Source organism: Coffea eugenioides, chromosome 8, assembly GCF_003713205.1.
Source record: "Coffea eugenioides isolate CCC68of chromosome 8, Ceug_1.0, whole genome shotgun sequence".
NCBI classification, from domain to species: Eukaryota; Viridiplantae; Streptophyta; class Magnoliopsida; order Gentianales; family Rubiaceae; genus Coffea; species Coffea eugenioides.
The window spans coordinates 1,194,756-1,214,755 of record NC_040042.1 but is presented as its reverse complement, the minus strand read 5'-3'; the positions used below and the strand labels follow the sequence as shown (position 1 = coordinate 1,214,755).

Here is a 20,000-nt window from a genome sequence, read left to right as displayed (position 1 = left end):
AAGTGTATAATTTAAAAATTTTGAAATTTTTTTTGAGATTACTGTAGTTAAAGTTTTTTAAAAACTTGTAATAGACAAATTTGGCAAAAAATTTATCTGCCAAACAAGGCCTTCATTCTGGACACTTTATATTTCAACTTTTCTGATTTGTCCCATTTAAATCCTATTGATAACAACGTTAATAAAAGTAGGGAAAATCGTTCAAAACGTCCCTCACATTTTACAAGATGACTTTTTTCGTCCTTCACTTTTAAAAGTGTAATTTTATGTCCCTTACAAATTCACATTGACCAAATTTGGTCCTTACCTAGGTTTTCAACTAGTTTTTGGCCGGAATCCACCACGTGACTTACATGTGATCATTTTTTTAAGGGCAAAATTGTCAAGTCAAATTTTTACATAATCTGATTCATAGTCCCTCACATTTCACAAAATGAATTTTTTCGTCTCTAACATTTTACAAAATGAGTTGTTTCTTTCCTCACATTTGAAAAAATGAATTTTTTCATCCTTTATATTTTTCAAAATGAATTTTTTCATCCCTCATTGATTATGTATGTGAATAGTTTTTTTTCTATAAACCCACGTATATGTCTATTTGATTTTACCTGAACAGTATGAATAACATGTAATTTATCTCTATTGAATTTCATCTAAGCATACTAATCGTAGTTATACACATGCTATTCAATAGATATATATAGGGGTTTAAAACCAATAATTTTGTTTGAAACCCATGTATATATTTATATGATTTCACCATTTGAACCTATTCAATATTTGTGACATTTCTCTTTTGGTAATAATTTTTTAATTGAGTTGTATAATAAGGTCATCTAATTAATGGGTCCTAACTCGAATTCTATAATTGTGCTAACAAATTTCAATTTAAATCTGAAATTTCTATTCGGCACTTTTAAGACCAACAGTTGAATTATTTGCCTTGTGATTTTGTTAAAATTTGAAAGTGCCAATCACTTATTTCTTTTTGTCATACTTTTCTTTTGTTTACTTTTTCTATCCAAATTTAATTCGATATAAACACTCGATAATATTTAGGATTAAATGCCTTCTTTATTTTTAAATTTCGAGTAAAAGAAAATGAATATAAGTGAAAAACTAACAATTTTTTTAAACCCATGTATATATCTATTTGATTTCACTTGAGCAATACGAATAGTGTGTAATATATCTCTATTTGATTTCACATGCTTTTCGTACTCTTCAGGTGAAATCAAATAAATATATACATGAATTTTAAAAAAAATTATTCACACACATGATCAATAAAAGATGAAAAAACTCATTTTGAAAAATGTGAAGGATAAAAAAATTCATTTTGTGAAATGTGAAAGAGGAAAAAATTTATGTTATAAAATGTGAGGGATTATAAATCGAATTATATAAAATTTGATTTGACAAATTTGCCCTTAAAATATGATTACATGCAAGGCACGTGGTGAATTCCGACAAAAAACTAGTCGAAAACCTAAGTAGGGACGAAATTTGACCAATATGAATTTGTAAAGAACGTAAAATTATATTTTTAAAATCAAGGGACGAAAAAAGTTATTTTGCAAAATGTGAAGGATATTTTGAACGATTTTCCCATAAAAGTAACAGCCTAACAGGACAGAGGAGTGGGCACTACAAATGTGACCTTTCTTTTTAGAGGGACAAAGGAGAAGACTGACCGAGATCAGATTAAGGAAAATATACAGTGCATAGGATTTGATGTTCACCAGAAAGGAGATCAGGCGATCATAAATCTATTATATTCTAAGGTGTCAATTTCATTGGAAGTGGACTCCAAAGGAATGCGACAGTTAGTTTTAGAGGTAAGACCACTTTAATTACCTTTATGGCTTTAGTTTAGAACTTTTGATGGCTTTAGTTTAGAGGGTGCATTGTACTGCTGCTGGGACAAAGCCAACTTTTTTTCTGGAGTTGAAACTGCCCAATCACCCGTTTCTTGTCAAACTAATATTGTAAATTATTGTTGCCAACACAAACCCAGTTGAGTAGTAATCATACGAGTGTAAAAGAAAGAAAAAATAACCAAAAAAAAAAAGGATGATGAATTAACAAGTAACCACACACCACATTCTTTAAACTTTTACAAGGCCAATTTCTAACAGCGCCAGCACAAAAATTGAAACGTGGGGACCAAAATGGCTTATAATTAAAGAGTTATACACTATGGCGGAAACCTTGTTCCTTTTTCTTTTTTTTTTGAATTTAGGAGGACCAAACAAAATGCTCTGTATATACCGTGGGAGTTTCTTTGACTGATTTTTCATAAATTTCCAGGCTCATTTGTAAACAGTGATATTTAAGGAAGTAAAAAAAAATTAAAATATGGTATTTATGTAAGAGAAATAACAATATAATAAAAAATGAGACAAAAAGTGGCACAGGATGTTGGACAGAAGATTCGTTACGGTAAAAATGACTATGTGCAAAACTTATTCAGATCGAATTAGGTTTCCTAAGCTTCCATTGCGAGAGACGGGTCACACTTGTGTCGAAGTACAATCAACACTAATGGGAGTAATACAATCAACGACCGACGAATAACTTCCTCGCAAAAGTTCAGAATTACAACTATTACAATTCAATAGCTCTACAACTAAATTCAAAAGGGTAGGAGAACAAACTCGTGCAAAATAAGATTTGAACCCTGAATTTCTAACTCCGAATCTCAAGCTTGATCACTCATCAATAATTAAACGAGTCAAAACTTTGATTTGTCGAAAACATTGAGTAGACAGTAGTGGTTGTTCTCAGCCACACATTCCCGCATTTCTTGGGAGCTGTTGAATAAATAGTTGAACCATCTGCATCCGGTCTGATGACTTCAATTTAATTAGGAAAAAATCTCTCTGTAGCTGTTAAGTGAGATATGGATGTTGACTTGTATCTTAGATTTCATCACAATATTTGATGAATAAGGTAGACTTTGACTTTCTTTCTTTTTTCCTTTTTTGGGGTTGAAAAATTAACGTAGACTTTGCTTGCTGAATAAAATTTATGTTTAGGTACTGTTGGCTCATTCCTTGATGCTAGTCATGTGAACGTGGATAATGATCCTACCAATTAGGGTATTTATTGGCAGTAAGAATGCATTTTAATGTGTACGGACCAGTTGTCAACCATTCAAGCTATGGTCGGATGCACTGAACTTGATGGCCGGTTTAATCAACAATTAATCCGACAAGATTAACTAAACAAATTAGTACTTAATTACATCAATTCTTGATCCAATCTCGTAATGGTCCGACCTCCAAACGCATGTGTTAATTATGCCGAAGCGTGCCTACTGTTCACCAAAACTCCACACACCCAAAAAAATTTTATTCGTTTTACTTTTGTTTCTTTTCAATTTCATTCTAGGGTCGAATCAATCATATAGGATACAGAAAACTGGGAGATGCATGTAACCAGCCAAGGAATCAGGGTGGTTCGACGGTCAACTAGTAGTGTTGTCTACAGAAGTGTCCATCATTACAGATGGGAACAATTAACTTAGATATGATCTGATGTTAAGTACATTGTGAGGAATAATATGCCATTTAAACTTAAAATCATGGTTAAGTACACTGAACATATGGAGGAGTTCAAAGACAAACTAATCTTGATTTTGGGTTCGTATATCTCTTCTTCATAAATGGTTTGTCTCTGAAGATTGCAAATTTTATTCAAGATTTGTAAGACCCTGTAGACGAACAAGAATCAGTTACCAAAATGGCACGTTAAGAAACTTTAAATCTTTGCAACTATTTATAGTTAAGAGATTAGGAATTAGGTTCGCGAATTATTTGAATTGCATGCATTATATATTAACACTAAATAAACCCAACCAAAAAAAAGCAGGAATTTGATATAATTCTCTTGGGACTCAATTTACTGAGGCGCTTGATCCAACTAGCCCTATTTTCATAATTTTAACTAGAGCTGCAAACGAATCGCATCGCAAGCGGCTCGAGTCCGAACTCGACTCGAGCTTGGTCAACATCGAACTCGAGTCAAACTCGATCAAGTCGAACTCAAGTTCAAAAATACTAAATTCGTTAGTTCGCGAGTTGGCTTGATCTCAATTATATTTTTTTAATAGTAAAAGTACATATATATCCCTAACATTTTATCATTTGTTAAGAAAATTATTATTTTTATTTATTTTTAAACCCGAGCTCGAGGTCAATCTTGACATTTTGAGTTCGCCAAACTCGAGTTCGAATTCTTGTTTGGTGAAATTATGTTGAAACTCGGTTCAATTAGGCCGAAACTCGACTCGTTTGCACCCTTAGTTCTAACCTCTAAACGTTATTCATGTATATATTTCATTTGACTTTTCCTATTTTAAGCGAATGAAAGTTCTTTAACAATATGCCGTAATCGGTCTGAAATCCCTATCATATTAAAATAGTTGTGCTTGTTAATAGCAAGTATACCATGTAGACTCCAATATTGGGACAACTTAAACCAAGAAAAAAAAAAAAAAAAAAAGCCCCAGGAAATCGAGAACCAGCCAACAAATGCAACAACTATTTGTATCCATCCATCAAGAACAGATTGTGTATGTTGGGATTTTGGTCCCACCTCCACCCAACTCAAGAAGTAAATCAAAATGACAGAAATCATCAATATCATCAGCACTTTGCATTATCTGAAAATGACAATAACAGTAGCAACAAGAGGTTGCTCTCGTACGTGGGGTAGTAAATGCAAAAGCCACAAAAGAAGCTCAGCAGTATTATTCCACCCCACTCTCATGCTTGGATTGAAATGGACGGTTGAAGACTGAAGAGTGTGCAGAAAAGGAGAAAGTCCAGTCCTGTTACTGTTGCTTTTGTGGCTGTGCAAACTCTGGAGACAACTATTAGGCGAAGTGAAGCATTTGAGGACTTATTAGATTTTGAAAAATACTGCTGCTACATCTTTTTTAAATGCTTGTAACATCTCTTTAAATGCATATGCATAGTACTTTGTGAGTTATAGATTTCACTTTTTTGTTTTGGGTTCTTATGGATGGTAAATATTGACATCGTATACTGTATGAGAGATTCTACAGCTCCTTTACATATCATATCCTTAGATTAAATGTACCATTGGATGTTAAAATATATGTTTTTGAGCATTAAATTATAACATTTTCAATATTTTATAAGATAGACCATTACCATCGTATCGTTAATGGATACCAATTGAGAGAATGGTTCTCTACAAAGACCATAGAATTTTTCCTTATATATATATATAGATATATATGGAAACTTGATCCTAAATAAGAAGTTGCACTTCTGCATATGGTACCTAAAAACTTGTAAAGCTGTAAGCATTTATTCTCTTTTGGCAAATTTTACGATACAAAACGTGAAAAGATGACCTAACTTTCCCTAAATTCTGCAAGTACCTAAACTTTGCTCCTCCTTAGCACAGTTGCAGGATCCTCAATATCTTGGCATCTTGTGGAAAACTGTATAGCTCGTGTGAAGGTTCAATCAGGTCAGGCCTCGGATTCTCCAATATCTGGGTCCTTCATGCGTCTTTTAGCTGTGGGGTTTGCTTATCAGTAAGAGATTACGATATGGCTTCAATCCCATGTTGTACCTCGGACGGTTTACATTACATGGTAGTGATGTAAATTGTCATGGGAATTTTTTTTTCTTTGAAAAAATATATATACTAGAGAAAATATTCCTGCTCGTCCAAAATTAATTTTAAAGTGTCAAAATCTGAACAGCATTTGAGATTAAATGAACATAACATTGATTTGAGACTACAAGCATTTGAGATTCAATGAACATAACATTAATGATTTGAGAATGTAAGTTTTATCGAAGTACCAACTGCATGAGCCACATACTAGCAAGTCTAACTTATCATGTTGGTCCTTTTCAGATAAAAGTGACCAAGAAGAAACAAAAGAAAGGCCAAGCCGAATAATTTCATTGGGAGGACCATACGTAGTCCACTGGTGTAATCCATTATGAAATGAAACTAAAGCGATACTTTTTAGCTTAATGAAATAGTAAATCCTTGAAAAAGCAAGAGAACAATGATTCTGTTACTAGTTTGATGTCCCTGAGATGGACATTGATAGTCTTTCTTAAACTATCATTAATTGGATCGCAGGAAATTAAATGAAATGTTGAAAATATAAGGATAATCATCCCATCATTTGAATAGTTGTATCACTTAGACGTGCAAATAACTTCATGGAAGCCTCCATTCTTCTATCAAACGAAAAACAAAGATAGAAAAGTAACCTCTATTTTTCTTTTGTGATCATAAGTGATTTCTTCCACCGGAAGAAATTAAAAGTTTGAAGTTGAGAATGGTAATATCACTCATAGAACTCAACGCCAATACACGTTGATTCAGTTGGTAAGAACAGAACACTTTCTTACAATAAATCGTGTATTAAAATTACACTACCGATGTTAGTGTAAAGGCTATGTTAGTAGACTATCTGTAAAAATCTCTGTAAACGACCGATGATTTTAAGAACATCTTCTGACCTATGGTAATGATTAGAGTCAAATTCACCCAATCTTTTTTCTCAAAAAAAACTCGACCAGATTGATATCCACTATCAACAACAAAAAATAAATAAAATGAAATAAAAAGTAAATGCTTTGGCTTCTCTTGACAACCACAAGGCTAATTTGTACTCCAGTACTCCGGTTACTGTCACTGATCATGCTGCTGTGTAAAAACCTATTCTCTCATGAAGTTTGATCACAGGGACAACATAGAATATGAAAGAACCAGACAAAATGCAGTTTAATTTAAGCCTTACAAAGTAAAGTATTGTACTAACAGCTTTTAGCTTTCAGACGCACCATTCAGTTGGTTGCAATGTAAACTAAGAAGAACAAAAATTGCTTCAGCTTTTTCAACTTTCCCCACCAGCATTAGGTCTTTATGAATAATGAATTTGGGGGAAAGTAATTAAGAAAATAAAGTTTATTGCTTCTTTCCAACTTCCCCCAACATCATGTCTTTATGCTCCTCATCATTGAGTCGGTGCTGTTCTATAGTTGGTAGAAGGGGTGGATAAGGATTAAAGAATCATATCATAAAGTTTGTAAGCATGTTTTGTTGTCATGTTACGTAACTCTTTTGTAGTTTCATAAAATTTCATGAAATGGAAACCTGAACTAACAATATAAACACACCAAAAAAATAAAGAAATGAAGTAAAAATACTATGAACATTTACCAGGTTAAGATTTAATAAAAAGAAACTCAATTATATAGTCTCTAATTATCATAACTCTTAATAACGCAATACACATTAGTACTATATACCGGCAAATTTGTGGCTTTCCATATTAAAAATGCACTATCTTTTAGACAAATTTGTGTCATTTTCGCAATCTCTATCCTAGAATGTAATTATATATACACCGCATTTCATCTCTATATAACTTGTATAAGTATATATATATATATATATGTTTGTCTTTGTGACCTTTTTTTTTATCTCTGGCAAAAAAAAAAATGTGCATAGGTGCTTTATAATTTCCAATTTTCATTACATTCATCCCATCTTGATCAACTCAAATTCGACAATGTCTATAAGCAATAATTGTGTAACTCACAGTCAAGAATTTATTTTCTTTAAATTAAGTGGATCCATCAATAAAAAGCACAACTTCAAGCACTAAAAAATGCTTTTAAGTACATAACCTGATAATTTTATGTATGAAAACAGGTGTAACAAATGTTGCTTGTAATTTTTACGTAGGAAGTTGTAAATTCAGAATTTTGCAGTGACATCAACCAAATTTCTAAAAATCTTCTAGTAATTAACCAAAAATACCAACATATGATAATTTAGTCAAGATTTATAACTTGAAACAATTTTTTTCTTTTTTCAATTGCATTTCTCACCCATCTCTTCTGCTCATGGCCTTAAAGAACTAAACTTGCTTTATGGAAAGATTAGTCATAGTAGTTAAACTTGTAATTAGTTATTCGTTGAGCACATTTTGAGTATTATCTGACCTCACTACAAGAAAAACTGCTTATAGAGGCGCATCAAAATGTCACAAGTCACGCTTTGTTGAGGCACTTAATATATTGAGGCACATACTTAGTGTGCCATGTAAAACCTATGTCACAAAAGCTTTTTAAGGCACAATTAAGTGCCACGACACAGGAAACAATGCAGACATTTAGAAGTGCCAACACAAGGTTATAATGGTTACACCAAAAAATGCCTTTAATTGGGATTCAACTTTCAAGAACTCAACTTTTTAGAGGCACAAAACAATGTCATCTTAACTTTAAGTTGACACTTAAAAATGCCTTAACAGTCCGTTCTTGAGATAGTAGTATTTGTCACAAAATGGTTGTTATTGAGGCATGCAAGTATGCCACTATATAGCTTAATGTAGATACTGGCAAATGCCTCTATATCAACCTTTAAAAGTGTTTTAAAATGCCTCAAAAACCTGCTATGTAAAAAGAAAATTTCTACTACGAAAAACCCTTATCGTGACACTTTCAAGTGCCTCAATAGACTGGAATTTTTTTTTCTTTTTTATGCCCAGCCACAGGTACTGCTGTGAATATAACATTCCTATTGTGTCAATATAATCGTACATTCATATTCGACATCTCACATTCAATGACCAAAATCAGCAATATTTGATTGAAAATCCACTTTCAAATTATCACCATAACCAATAATTACAATTAAAGTACTTATAACTCCTAGTAGTTTTCCAACCAACCAATTAAACTTTCATCCTTGCAAAAAAAAACATAATATTTGTTTTAACATTCATCAAACAGCTAGAATGTCCTACTAATTGTTTGCCACGATTTCACCTAAATAGCACTAGATAAATTAAAATCAACTAAACCACTAGTAGACCAACTTCTTGTAATATGTGTAGCAACACTTTGTCCTTTTACAGTTAGAGCACTTCCATATAAGTGGATAAGTATCCATATGCTGCAACACCTTGTCCACTTTTGAATTTCAGCACATCAATCTTCGCAAATTTTTACCTATAGCATAAGTATATTATGTATTAAAATCTATCGTAATTATCAAATGAAACAAACATATATATGAGATATTAACAGTTAACATAATTTGAAAGCTAGAAAAGGAAAAACATACTAGTTTTGTTGGCCAAGCTATAGGAGCACCAATTGAATCAGCAATTGTCTGCAAAGGCACATAAGGCCTAATCAAATGCTCATCACGTTCAACCACAACTTGAACTAGCACTTCACACCAATTCGAACCTAGTGGTTGGCCTCCAACTATTGTAGAAGGATCAAGGGATTGAAGCCGTCCAATTGCCACAACTTTTGTTGGCTCATCTAAGCTAAAAAGAGAAATCCAGTCTCCCTCCTACATGAAAATGCAAAACTCGAAACATCAGAAAACTAACCATATGCAAATTAGTCACATCAAAATTCCAGTCCATACTTCTACAAAAGTCCACAACTACTCAAGAGTAACATGTAACAAATATAAAAATAACTAAACTAAAATTGCTTTCAAATTGTAATAGCAAAACATATCTACATGGTCGGACCATTTCAAGGAAATCCCTTTCAAGCAAAACAGCAAAAGTGTTACTAATGTTGATACAGCCAGCAGCGCATATCAAATGTCTATCGAATAGCCTTTGGGATACTTAGTTAGCATATTTCCATCAACTCTACGCTTCAGTCAGATTGGAGAAATTAAAAGCTTCAACATTACAGTTCAAGTAATAAACACAGCACAGAGAAATGTAATCTTTGGTCAGCATCATCTTAGTAATCTTTGGTCATTCATGCAAAGAGTAACATGAGATAAAAATAAAAATAAATAAACTAAAATTGCTTTCATATTGTAATACCACAACATGCCTAAATATCAGATCATTATCAAGCAAAGAGGGCTGGCATTACCGAACAAATATATTAAAAAACTTACTTTAAGAGGTCTAAGACTGGAACTTGAGGTTGAGATATGATTAGATGATGTTGAAGTGATTCTTGATTGATTCAGCAAGTTATGACCATTTTGTTGCTCTAAATAAGCTTTCAGGTTAGCAAGTTCTCTTGCTTGATCTTTAATTTGTTCCTCTTGCTGAGCGAGCAAATTTTGCCTTCATCTCTAATATTTCATGTTTTTGATCCAACACTAGTCGCTGAGATCCACTTCGACTAGGTTCATCACCCCACACATCAGTTGGACATATACCAAAACCATACATCCGTGCATGCCCATGCTTGTCTTGCCCAACTACTTGTGCAAATACATCATTTTTTCCAATAGGATCTTCAGTATCAGGAGGCAATTGACTAACCTTTTCATTCATTGCAAGCTGCAAAAGGGTAAAGAGTAAGACAATGATTACATTTGTACAATCCTAATATAGATTAGAAAGTAATGGATAGATCTTTCTAATATATTTTAAAGCAAGTAAACAGCATAATGAAAGATTTTACTTACCATAATATTAGCTGCTGCACTACTAGATGGGTTTCCTTTGTTATCAGTGTAGCAGTGATTGAACATTTCAACTCGTGAAGGATTGCGGCCTAATTTTTTCTTCTGTATCAAAAAGAATTTTTGTTTAAACAAATTGAAATAATATTAAATAAAGCATAATAGAATAGCCAGAAATGTTTACCATGTTTGCTCGAATCTGGGCAAATGATTTCTTCCCGGTATTATGATTCGTGGTCTTCATTGCCCTTGCATTTTTATTTTTTTCACTAGTTTTCTATATCACATACAAATAATTTAGAAATAACTCTAAAATACTGATATACTATTACATAAAGGGAATATACATATACCTTTGTTTCTTCTAACTCCCAATAATCAGCAATGACTTTATATTGATCTTTTACCACTCTCACATCTAAATTGAGCATTTGAGTTTCAACTTGTATATTTGGCTTGTAGTATGTTGCTTTAATCCATGCCTTCCAATTCCTCCAATACTTGCCCAAAGCACGAAGAATCCAAATTTTTGCACTGGGAGGGACATCAAATTTTTCCTACAATATATTTCATGTGCTTAGATTCCACCCATCATATCATAAATAACTAACAAATATTGATACAAGTATTAACTGATTTAAGCTTTATTACCTTGACAATCTTTAACATGTCTTTCTTCCGAGAATTGTCAATTTTTCGCCAATCTTGGACGTCAATTGGGGCATATGAACCATTTCTTGATATTGTACCCAAAAACTCTGTAAATCTTGATTTATTTTTGCCCACTGGTTTGCCAAGTTTGTTGAATTTAACTTTATAACGATGAGATGTAGGCTGACCCCAAACACTTGTCATATATGTTGGCCCTCGTGTTTTTTTTGCCTCCACATCACCATCAGTCTCATCATCTAAAAAAATAAAAACAATATTTATTAGTGTATATGCAATAATATACTTAAAAATCTCAAATGCTCTTGCTAATACCTGTATTCTGAAGCTCTTCCACTCTTATAGACTGATTTTCCATATGCTCATCAATTGGTTCATCAATAAGTCGGCTGCTGCTGGAATTTCTTCGCTTCTTAGTCCTAGCCATGTCTGAACAACAAACTCAATTCATGTAACATTTAGTCAATTTAATAAAGTTAATAAACTACAACTAAAATTCAGCACTTGCAATGTAAAAATGAAACTTCAGCAAGTAAGAAAAAATAAATAAATAACTAAACAACATTACTAGCTAAGTAAACAGCATCTTGTTCCAAAATTATAACATGGTACATCAATATTAGGCATAGCCAGAGATAATTTGATAAGTCTACATGCAACAAATTAATAAAACATAGCATCTACAGTGGAAGCATATCATGAATTTGGCCTAATTGGAATCAATCCGACTCCTTGAACATCATCACGGATGTAGCTAACATCTCCATTGTCATCTTCCAACTGTATGTTTGAAATTGGACTTTGCAAGTACATGTCCACATCACCCACATGATCCATGTTGTACTCAGCTCTTGGTCTTGTGGTGATAACAACATGCCACCCATTTTCAAGAGGATCTTCCACATAAAATACTTGTGATGCTTGAACAGCAAGAATATAAGGTTCATTGTGCCGCTTTACATTCGAAAAGTTCGCTAACATGAACCCATCCTCATCTTGCTTTAGCCTTTTTCCTTTGGAGACCCAATCACATTCAAATAACAACACTTTTCGACCTTCTCTGTAGTCTAACTCAATGATGTTAGTCAAAATTCCATAATAATCCAAATCACTCAAAATTGGATTATTATCTTTTGCACTTGCAAAACTCGAGGTTGTGGCATTAACCATGACTCCACTATTTTGTGTTTTTCTTTTTTTCTCCAACTCTCTTGTATGAAATCGAAAACCATTGACAAGCAGTCCTTTGTATTGTATCCCAACAATATTTGGACCCTTAGCAAGCTGCTTCAAATCCATAAGTAATGTATCTCCCTTGCATTCTATACTGTGCTCAATCTGTATTACATATAAGAACATTAGAGACAAATTTGTAGTACAAACACAGCTAATAACTAGCAATGTTTAATAACATACATGATTGGCAAACCAAGATGCAAAATTCTCACTATGCATGAGTTCAATAACATGTTTTCCAGCTCGGGGATTCCTTTCTTGAATCAATTGATAATGCTGGCTGCAATTACAATATTCAATGAGCTCTAGATAACTTTGAATAGGACATTTTTGAAATATTATTTACTTACTTGATATAGGGATTGACATGGTCACAATTGAATAGGACATATTGATGTGCTTTTCTCAAAATCTCATCACTGAATTTAGTGGGAATTCCTTTGCCTAATGGACGAGTTGACATTGAGAACAAATCTAGTCCAGTTGAAGAACTTTTAGCGACATCTTCATTTCTGTTTGATCGATTCAATTTTGTCTCCACATAATCAGCCAAGAAAAATGAACAAAATGTCAAGCACTCTTCTGCTATATACCCTTCAGCAATGCAACCTTCTGGTCGACTTTTGTTTCGAACATAAGACTTCAAGGTGCCCAAGTACCTTAGAAGAAATATGATATCATAAGACTTCAAGGTGCCCAAATAAATAAATAAATATTAAGATTATTAATTTAATTCAGAACACATACCTTTCAATAGGATACATCCAGCGATAATGGACTGGCCCTCCAATTTTTGCCTCGGTGGCCAAATGGATAGATAAATGCACCATGATAACAAAAAAAGATGGTGGAAAGATTCTCTCGAGTTGACAAAGTATAATAGCAATCTCCATCTCCATGTGGACTAAATCTTCAGCACAAAGGACTTTAGAGCACAACTTTCGAAAGTACCTACTCAATTTAATCAATGGAGAGCGGACTGCCTTCGATAATGTTTTTCTCAAAGCTATTGGCAACAACTGCTGCATCAAAATATGGTTATCATGGCTCTTAAGTCCATAAATTTTGACTGGCTTCACTTTCACACATCTAGATATATTAGCTGCATACCCGTCCGGTACCTTCACTTTTTTTAGCACTTTACAGAAAATTTCTTTTTCCTTCCTGTCCATTGTAAAGCAGGCTGGAGGCAAATAAAATCTACCATTTTCTTTCTCAACTGGATGAAGTTCCGGCCTTATACCCATGTCACGTAAATCACAGCGTGCAGTATAATCATCCTTGTTTTTATCCAGATTCAACAATGTCCCAACAATGCAATCACAAATATTCTTTTCAATATGCATGACATCCAAATTATGACGAATTAAATTATCTTTCCAATAAGGAAGATCAAAGAAAATGCTCAACTTTTTCCAACTGAATGGCAATGTTGGATTATCATCAACTAATTTTCCAAATCTGATTTGAAAATTTTTCAATTCAGATAAAATTGTAGACCCCATCAATTTTTCAGGAGCTCTCCCATGTTCTTCCTTTCCATTAAAAGCTCGAGAATTCTTCCTAAAAGTATGAGCCGGATCCAAAATTTTTCTATGGCCCATATAACAATCCTTATGCCTTAACCGTTGTGAAGTTGTGTGTTTATGACAAACAGGGCATGCATATTTTCCTTTAGTACTCCAACCGGATAAAACTGCATAGCCAGGAAAATCACTGATAGTCCATAATAATGCTGCTCTTAATTGAAAGTTTTGTTTGCAAGATGCATCATATGTATTGATCCCCATCTCCCACAATTCTTTCAATTCTTTGATTAGAGGTTGTAAATATACATCAATATCATTACCAGGAGCATGTGGACCTGGTATCAACAATGACAACATTAAATATGGCTGTTTCATACACATCCAAGGCGGTAAATTATAAGGTATCAAAATCACCGGCCATGTACTATGAGTAGAGCTCATACTTTTGAATGGATTAAATCCATCGGAAGCCAATCCCAACCTAACATTACGAGGATCCTTAGAAAAATCTGTATGCTGATAATCGAAAGTTTTCCAAGCTGGGGAATCAGCAGGGTGCCTCATATAACCATCCTTAGTACGACCCTCCGAGTGCCATCTCATATGCTTTGCAGTTTTAGATGACATAAATAAACGTTGCAACCTGGGTTTTAGTGGAAAATGCCATAAAACCTTACGTGTGACTTTTCTTTTCTCACCGGATGGATCATTTTCTGATGCTTCCCATCTAAGTTCTTTGCATGTTTCACAACAAGTTCTTTTTGCATTTACCCCCCAATACAAAGTGCAATCATTAGGACAAGCATCATACTTTTCATATCCAAGTCCTAATTCTTTCATTACTTTTTCAGACTCATAGTAAGATTTAGGCAATTTTTCCATGGCTTCAGGAAATGCTTCTCTTAACAAATCAAGAAGCATATCAAAGATTTTGTTACTCCATTTACCCAGACACTTCAAGTGAAGCAAGCGAATTATGAACGAAAGCTTGGAAAAATTTTTACAACCAGGGTAGAGTTCTTGTTGAGAATCATCAATTAACTTATAAAACTTTTCAGCAACTGAATTCGGTAGTTCCTGATTAGATTCAAATATACCAGCCATAGCAGGATCTTGTTGAGGTATTCCTAAGGCTTCATGAACTAGACCATTCATGTCATCACCTATATCAGATACGTTATGAGGAACATTGTCTGAGGTCTGTATCGGTGCAGAAGAGTATACAAATTCCCCGTGAGCTACCCACTGTGTGTATCCCTTAAGAAATCCAAACACCTTCAAATGAATTTTTGCATCTGCCCTAGACACACATACTCCACATTTACATTCTGAACATGGACAAGCAATCATTCCATTCCCATGACTTGAATGCTTAAATGCATAGTTTAAGAATAATTCCAAACCCTTTTCAAATTCACCACTTCTTCTATCTTTCCACATCCAACTCTTATCCATATTATTAGAGTAATCAAATATTTACTCATCAAACAACATAAAGGAGTGTCAATGAGTGAGTACCTGAAATAATGCATTTTATATGAGATAACAGCTAAAATAACCAATAATTTTGTAATTTATTGCAAGATAGATTAAATTAGACTTAAATACTCAATTTCATATCAGCAAACCTTTGTAATGTATGAACACTTTTAATAGCAAAATTCAAATAATAAATTACCAACTGCTATATTCAAAAGCAAATTAGAACAAGACTAATCAGGCATGTGAACGTATAAAATTAGACCAATAAAGGAATGTACCTGCTCAAGAGTGCCAAAGTCTAGCACTTTTCGTCCGTCAAATACTTACCAGCAAATATAAACCTGTCCAAAATAAAGTAAAAGCAACTACCTTGAGTAAATTTTAAAATAGGACCTATTGCATTTTTACACCAATTGCTTAAGCTTTTAACAAATTATAATAGAGGTCTTAATTACGGTTTAGAAAAGAGGAAAATAGAAAGAAATTGAAAAAAGTAAAAGAAAATACTAGCACTCACTTCTCCCCGTTCCCCTTTAGGATTCTTTAGATTGATTAATCCATTTCTTAGGTCGATTTAATCAAACAAATATAGAATTAAAAAAATTCATTGCATCTGTTGCCTTGGCTATTATTTCATATGTTTAACGGTGCTGCAACTAGTGAGAGCTAGTGAGCTACAAATATCAGAGCTAGTGATTATCTCTGAGATTGGGAGAAATCAAAAGAAAAGAGATTGGGAGGATAGAGAGCTAGTGAGAGCTACAAACTGATTGTTAAAGAAGAGTAAACTATCATCAACATAAATTTCTAGAGACATCTTAAGTTTACTTTGAAAACCAACATCATGGCAACCAACATAAATGGATCGTTAAATATGCGCAAAATAAGCCACTTGGAAACCAAAAATGATCAATTATCTTCGACATCTTGAACCATTAAGTGCTGCACTTAAAGATTAACAAAAATCAGTCTAATTAAGTTCATTAGCAACTGCTTGAACCAGGTTTATACTGATTTCTGGGTGCTGATTCTGATTTTTAAAAGTTTTTATTGTATGAAGCTAGTCATCATGGAAAGCTAGGTAAGGGCTGAATACAAATCGATGTCACCAGCAGCCCTTATCGCTTTGGAGGGACACACAATCTTGGCTATTCTATTGTCTTGTTTAGGCATTTGTCTTCCTATCTCACTCAATTGATCTAGTTAGAAATTGTACAAGTTTAGCCACATATATGCAATTATCCTAGAAGATAAAAGAGGAAAAGTAAACGGAATCAAAAGACAAGCAAAGGCTACTAAACAAAGGGTATCAGACATGTTTTCTGAGAAATAGATGAAATGCTTCGAAAAGACCTTGGAAATAGTTTGTTAGCAGTAGGAATCTTGGATGCAATATATCAACAACACTCTCAGTCAGTACAACTTTTATTAGTATGGAATGGGGAAATGGTTATATACTAAGTTAGATATAAAACTCAGTTATAGGACAATATGAACTTATATGACTCAATTCAAAGGAGAAATTTTTTCAACTAGTTTGCTAGTCAGATTTCCAATATATTTCACAGCAAAAAATTTACCTGGACAAGAGGAGAGTGTAAGGTGTCACCTTTCGGATATATTAGTCTGGTGGCATATGTCTAACCTTATAGAGAAAAAAGGTACTAAAGAGTACAGAAAGAAAATTTAAGAGTGGCGTTATTGAAACATTGGCTGTTATCTTGTGGTCGATGAAGAATAAATTTTTTTTTTCCTGTTTTTGGTATACAAATTTAAATAGTTGAAAAATAACTTAATTAATAGTCTACCCACTTAATTAAAGCCTTCTCATTTGCACCTAAGAACTACTTAAAATTAGCGTAAGTACTTAATTTTGGTACTAGCAAGCATGACAGATCTACCTATTGTACTGTTTCTTTTCTTCTTTTAGTCTTTATGCTTTACTTAGCATTCTACCCAATGTGGAAGCAGTGCGCTTTATTGCCTTTTCTCTGCTTTCTTCTTTAGATCCTGCAGTATTATGTGTTTTCAGTACACTAATTTTGGTAGAATTTTGATCTAACTTCTATTATATACAATAGTATGCCAAGGATTTTTTTTTGCTAAAGATGAAGAATGCTAAAGGTTCATTCTTTAACTCTTTCTCTGCAGTTTATTGGGTTCTCATCTTCATCCTTTGCATTTAGTAGTACTCTCCAACTACAATAACTACAGTACATTAATTAATTAAAAATTAAGATTGGACCAGTGCTAGGTAACACTCACTATGGTCATACACAGACACAAATACATATATATAGATATAGAAAATTATGTAGACAGATGTATTAAGAAAATATACAAGACACACGAGAGTCCTTTTACATCAAACAGATCAAGAATTTGTTACAGGTACAATGACTTTATTCGTATTTTAAGTACAATGACTAACAAATCACACAACAAGCTTACTTTTGCTAATGAACCAAAAATGCATCACTTATCCGAGAAAAAACTTTCAGAAGCACATAAATGAAAATATATTCTAATTCATAAACCAAAATGAATTATGATAGTTTGATGCTTTCATATCTAGCAATAGCATTTTTTGATTACGGAGTGGCCTTATTCACCCTGCGTAGCTGTAAAATATCAGTTCCATAAATATAACCAATCCATATTCCAAAATTTTGTACCTCACATCATATCCCTGTTTTCAGTTTCTCAAGAAAATAAATAATCGTGTTCCTGAATTGTATTACCAAACTTGATAGAAATTGAGAGAGACAGTTCCCGACAGGAAAACAAAAAAGAGACAGAAACAACCACAAATTCTGACATGGAACCCAAAAACAACAAACTCAAACAGAACCAAGTAAACCATCTTGATATCATGATTGAATGACTGACCTCAATTTTGGAAAGATCGAAGCTTTGGGGAGATAGTTTGAGGGAAGAGGACCGAGAGAGAGTGAGTGCGGGAAAGAGATGGGTCAATGAAAAATGAAAGTTTTGGAGATGGTAGATTGGTAGAGGACCGAGAGGGAGAGTGAGGGAGAAAGACCGGCATTTGTGATTTGGGATTTGGGATTTGGGGATTTGGGATTTGGGACAATTTTGCCGCTGCTCTTAGGCGCCAATTTGGAGCATTTTTCTGTTTTTTCATGAAACAATTTGCCGCTTCTTTTCGTGGATAATTTGGGATTGTTTTTCCTTCTATTAGTTGTTGAGGCACATCTCTAAAATGCCTCTACAAATTTTTTCTTTATATTCTTTTATTTTCAGTTTTTCTTATAAGATTTGTCCCTTATACATTGTCTTTTTTTATTTAATTAATAAGTGTTAGTATGGCAAAAACTACCTAATGCCTTAATAAGTGTTTATTTGAGGCATTTGCTTAATAGTGCCCTAACAAGTATGCCATAATAGGGAAATTTTCTTGTAGTGCCTTGAGTTTTTCTTCATTGGAAAGACATGTACCCTTTGTAATGATTAAAATTAATAAATTATGTGTTTTTTTTTCTGCACATTATCCTACATCTAAATACATTAAAGCATCACTTCAATTCTAAATAATTAAAAGTGTATAATCAATTAATGAGTTAATTTGTTAAATTCATGGACAAGTATAATACAAATGCTTACTCAAATTGTGTTTTTATTTAACACAGATGTACCTACACACTCCCTCAAACGCATATCCAATCTCCTTCAAACAGATAAATACATTTTTTTTTTCTTTTACATCTCTACTCAAATACACAAGCCATTCCTCCTCTCTACCAATTCTCTCCCTCTCTCATACATGCATGCACATTTTCAATTTTAGTATACAATCTATTACGGTTAAGATATAACATTTCATTAATCAATTTAGCATCATTATAAACCATATGCTTGTTATTGAACTATATAATATACATGGAATAAAATGTTTAAGTTCAATTCTCAAGTTCAACTGACTATCAAACATACTAGGATCACTTCATGAAACCAGCAAATTAATAGTTGGAGGGCTTAAATTTCAATTTCCAAATTTCATATTTCAGTCTTGAATTTGATCAGCAAGCTTTCTACATCTTTTTATAAGGTGAAGTATATAATGCAGGTTGAACCTATATAAGAATATTAATCACTTAAAATGTTGGTTAAGAGAGCATAATTTGATGTGAATATACATACAATTACCAAATCTTTTTAATTGCTTAGAGAATAGTTTACTGACAATACCCTTTTTTCACACGGCACTGAAACAGCAGTTTTGTATTGAATTGCCATAAATGGAGGGACTGAAATAGGAAACAAAGCAAAGCATGTCCAGACTCCAAGGTCTAGCATGAAGACATCATTCTAAAAAGAAAAAGAATTTTTTGCAACATGCAATTTATAAGCTTGCCTAATTGAGATGATCTCTTGTTTGTAGCGAGGATACGGTTTGTATGATGGGGCACCTGTTATATTAATTAGAGAAAGTAAATAAATATAAGTGAGAATAGGTAATATTAAATAAGAAAAAAGAGAGGATCATAATTATTATTAGTACATAAATGCAAGAGAGTGTAGGTAAGATTAAACCAGAAAATATATAAATCCAAGAGAAGATAATAATTACTATTAGTATATAAATGCAAGGGAGAG

General features: G+C 33.1%; 2 protein-coding genes across 2 annotated transcripts; both read right to left on the bottom strand.

Annotated features, from left to right (window-relative positions):
• Window positions 1-10,087: 10,087 nt before the first annotated feature.
• On the bottom strand, window positions 10,088-11,563 carry LOC113779386. Its single transcript, XM_027324955.1, has 5 exons — window positions 11,452-11,563; window positions 11,119-11,375; window positions 10,821-11,024; window positions 10,471-10,572; window positions 10,088-10,342 (listed from the first exon to the last, which is right to left on the bottom strand). Exons 1-5 carry the CDS (start codon window positions 11,561-11,563, stop codon window positions 10,088-10,090), a joined length of 930 nt encoding a protein of 309 aa, XP_027180756.1.
• Window positions 11,564-11,832: 269 nt separating this feature from the next.
• LOC113779385 lies at window positions 11,833-15,356 on the bottom strand. Its single transcript, XM_027324954.1, has 5 exons — window positions 14,345-15,356; window positions 13,120-14,236; window positions 12,723-13,031; window positions 12,553-12,652; window positions 11,833-12,474 (listed from the first exon to the last, which is right to left on the bottom strand). The coding sequence occupies exons 1-5, from the start codon at window positions 15,354-15,356 to the stop codon at window positions 11,833-11,835; spliced, it is 3,180 nt and encodes a 1,059-aa protein (XP_027180755.1).
• Between the last annotated feature and the right edge of the window lie 4,644 nt (window positions 15,357-20,000).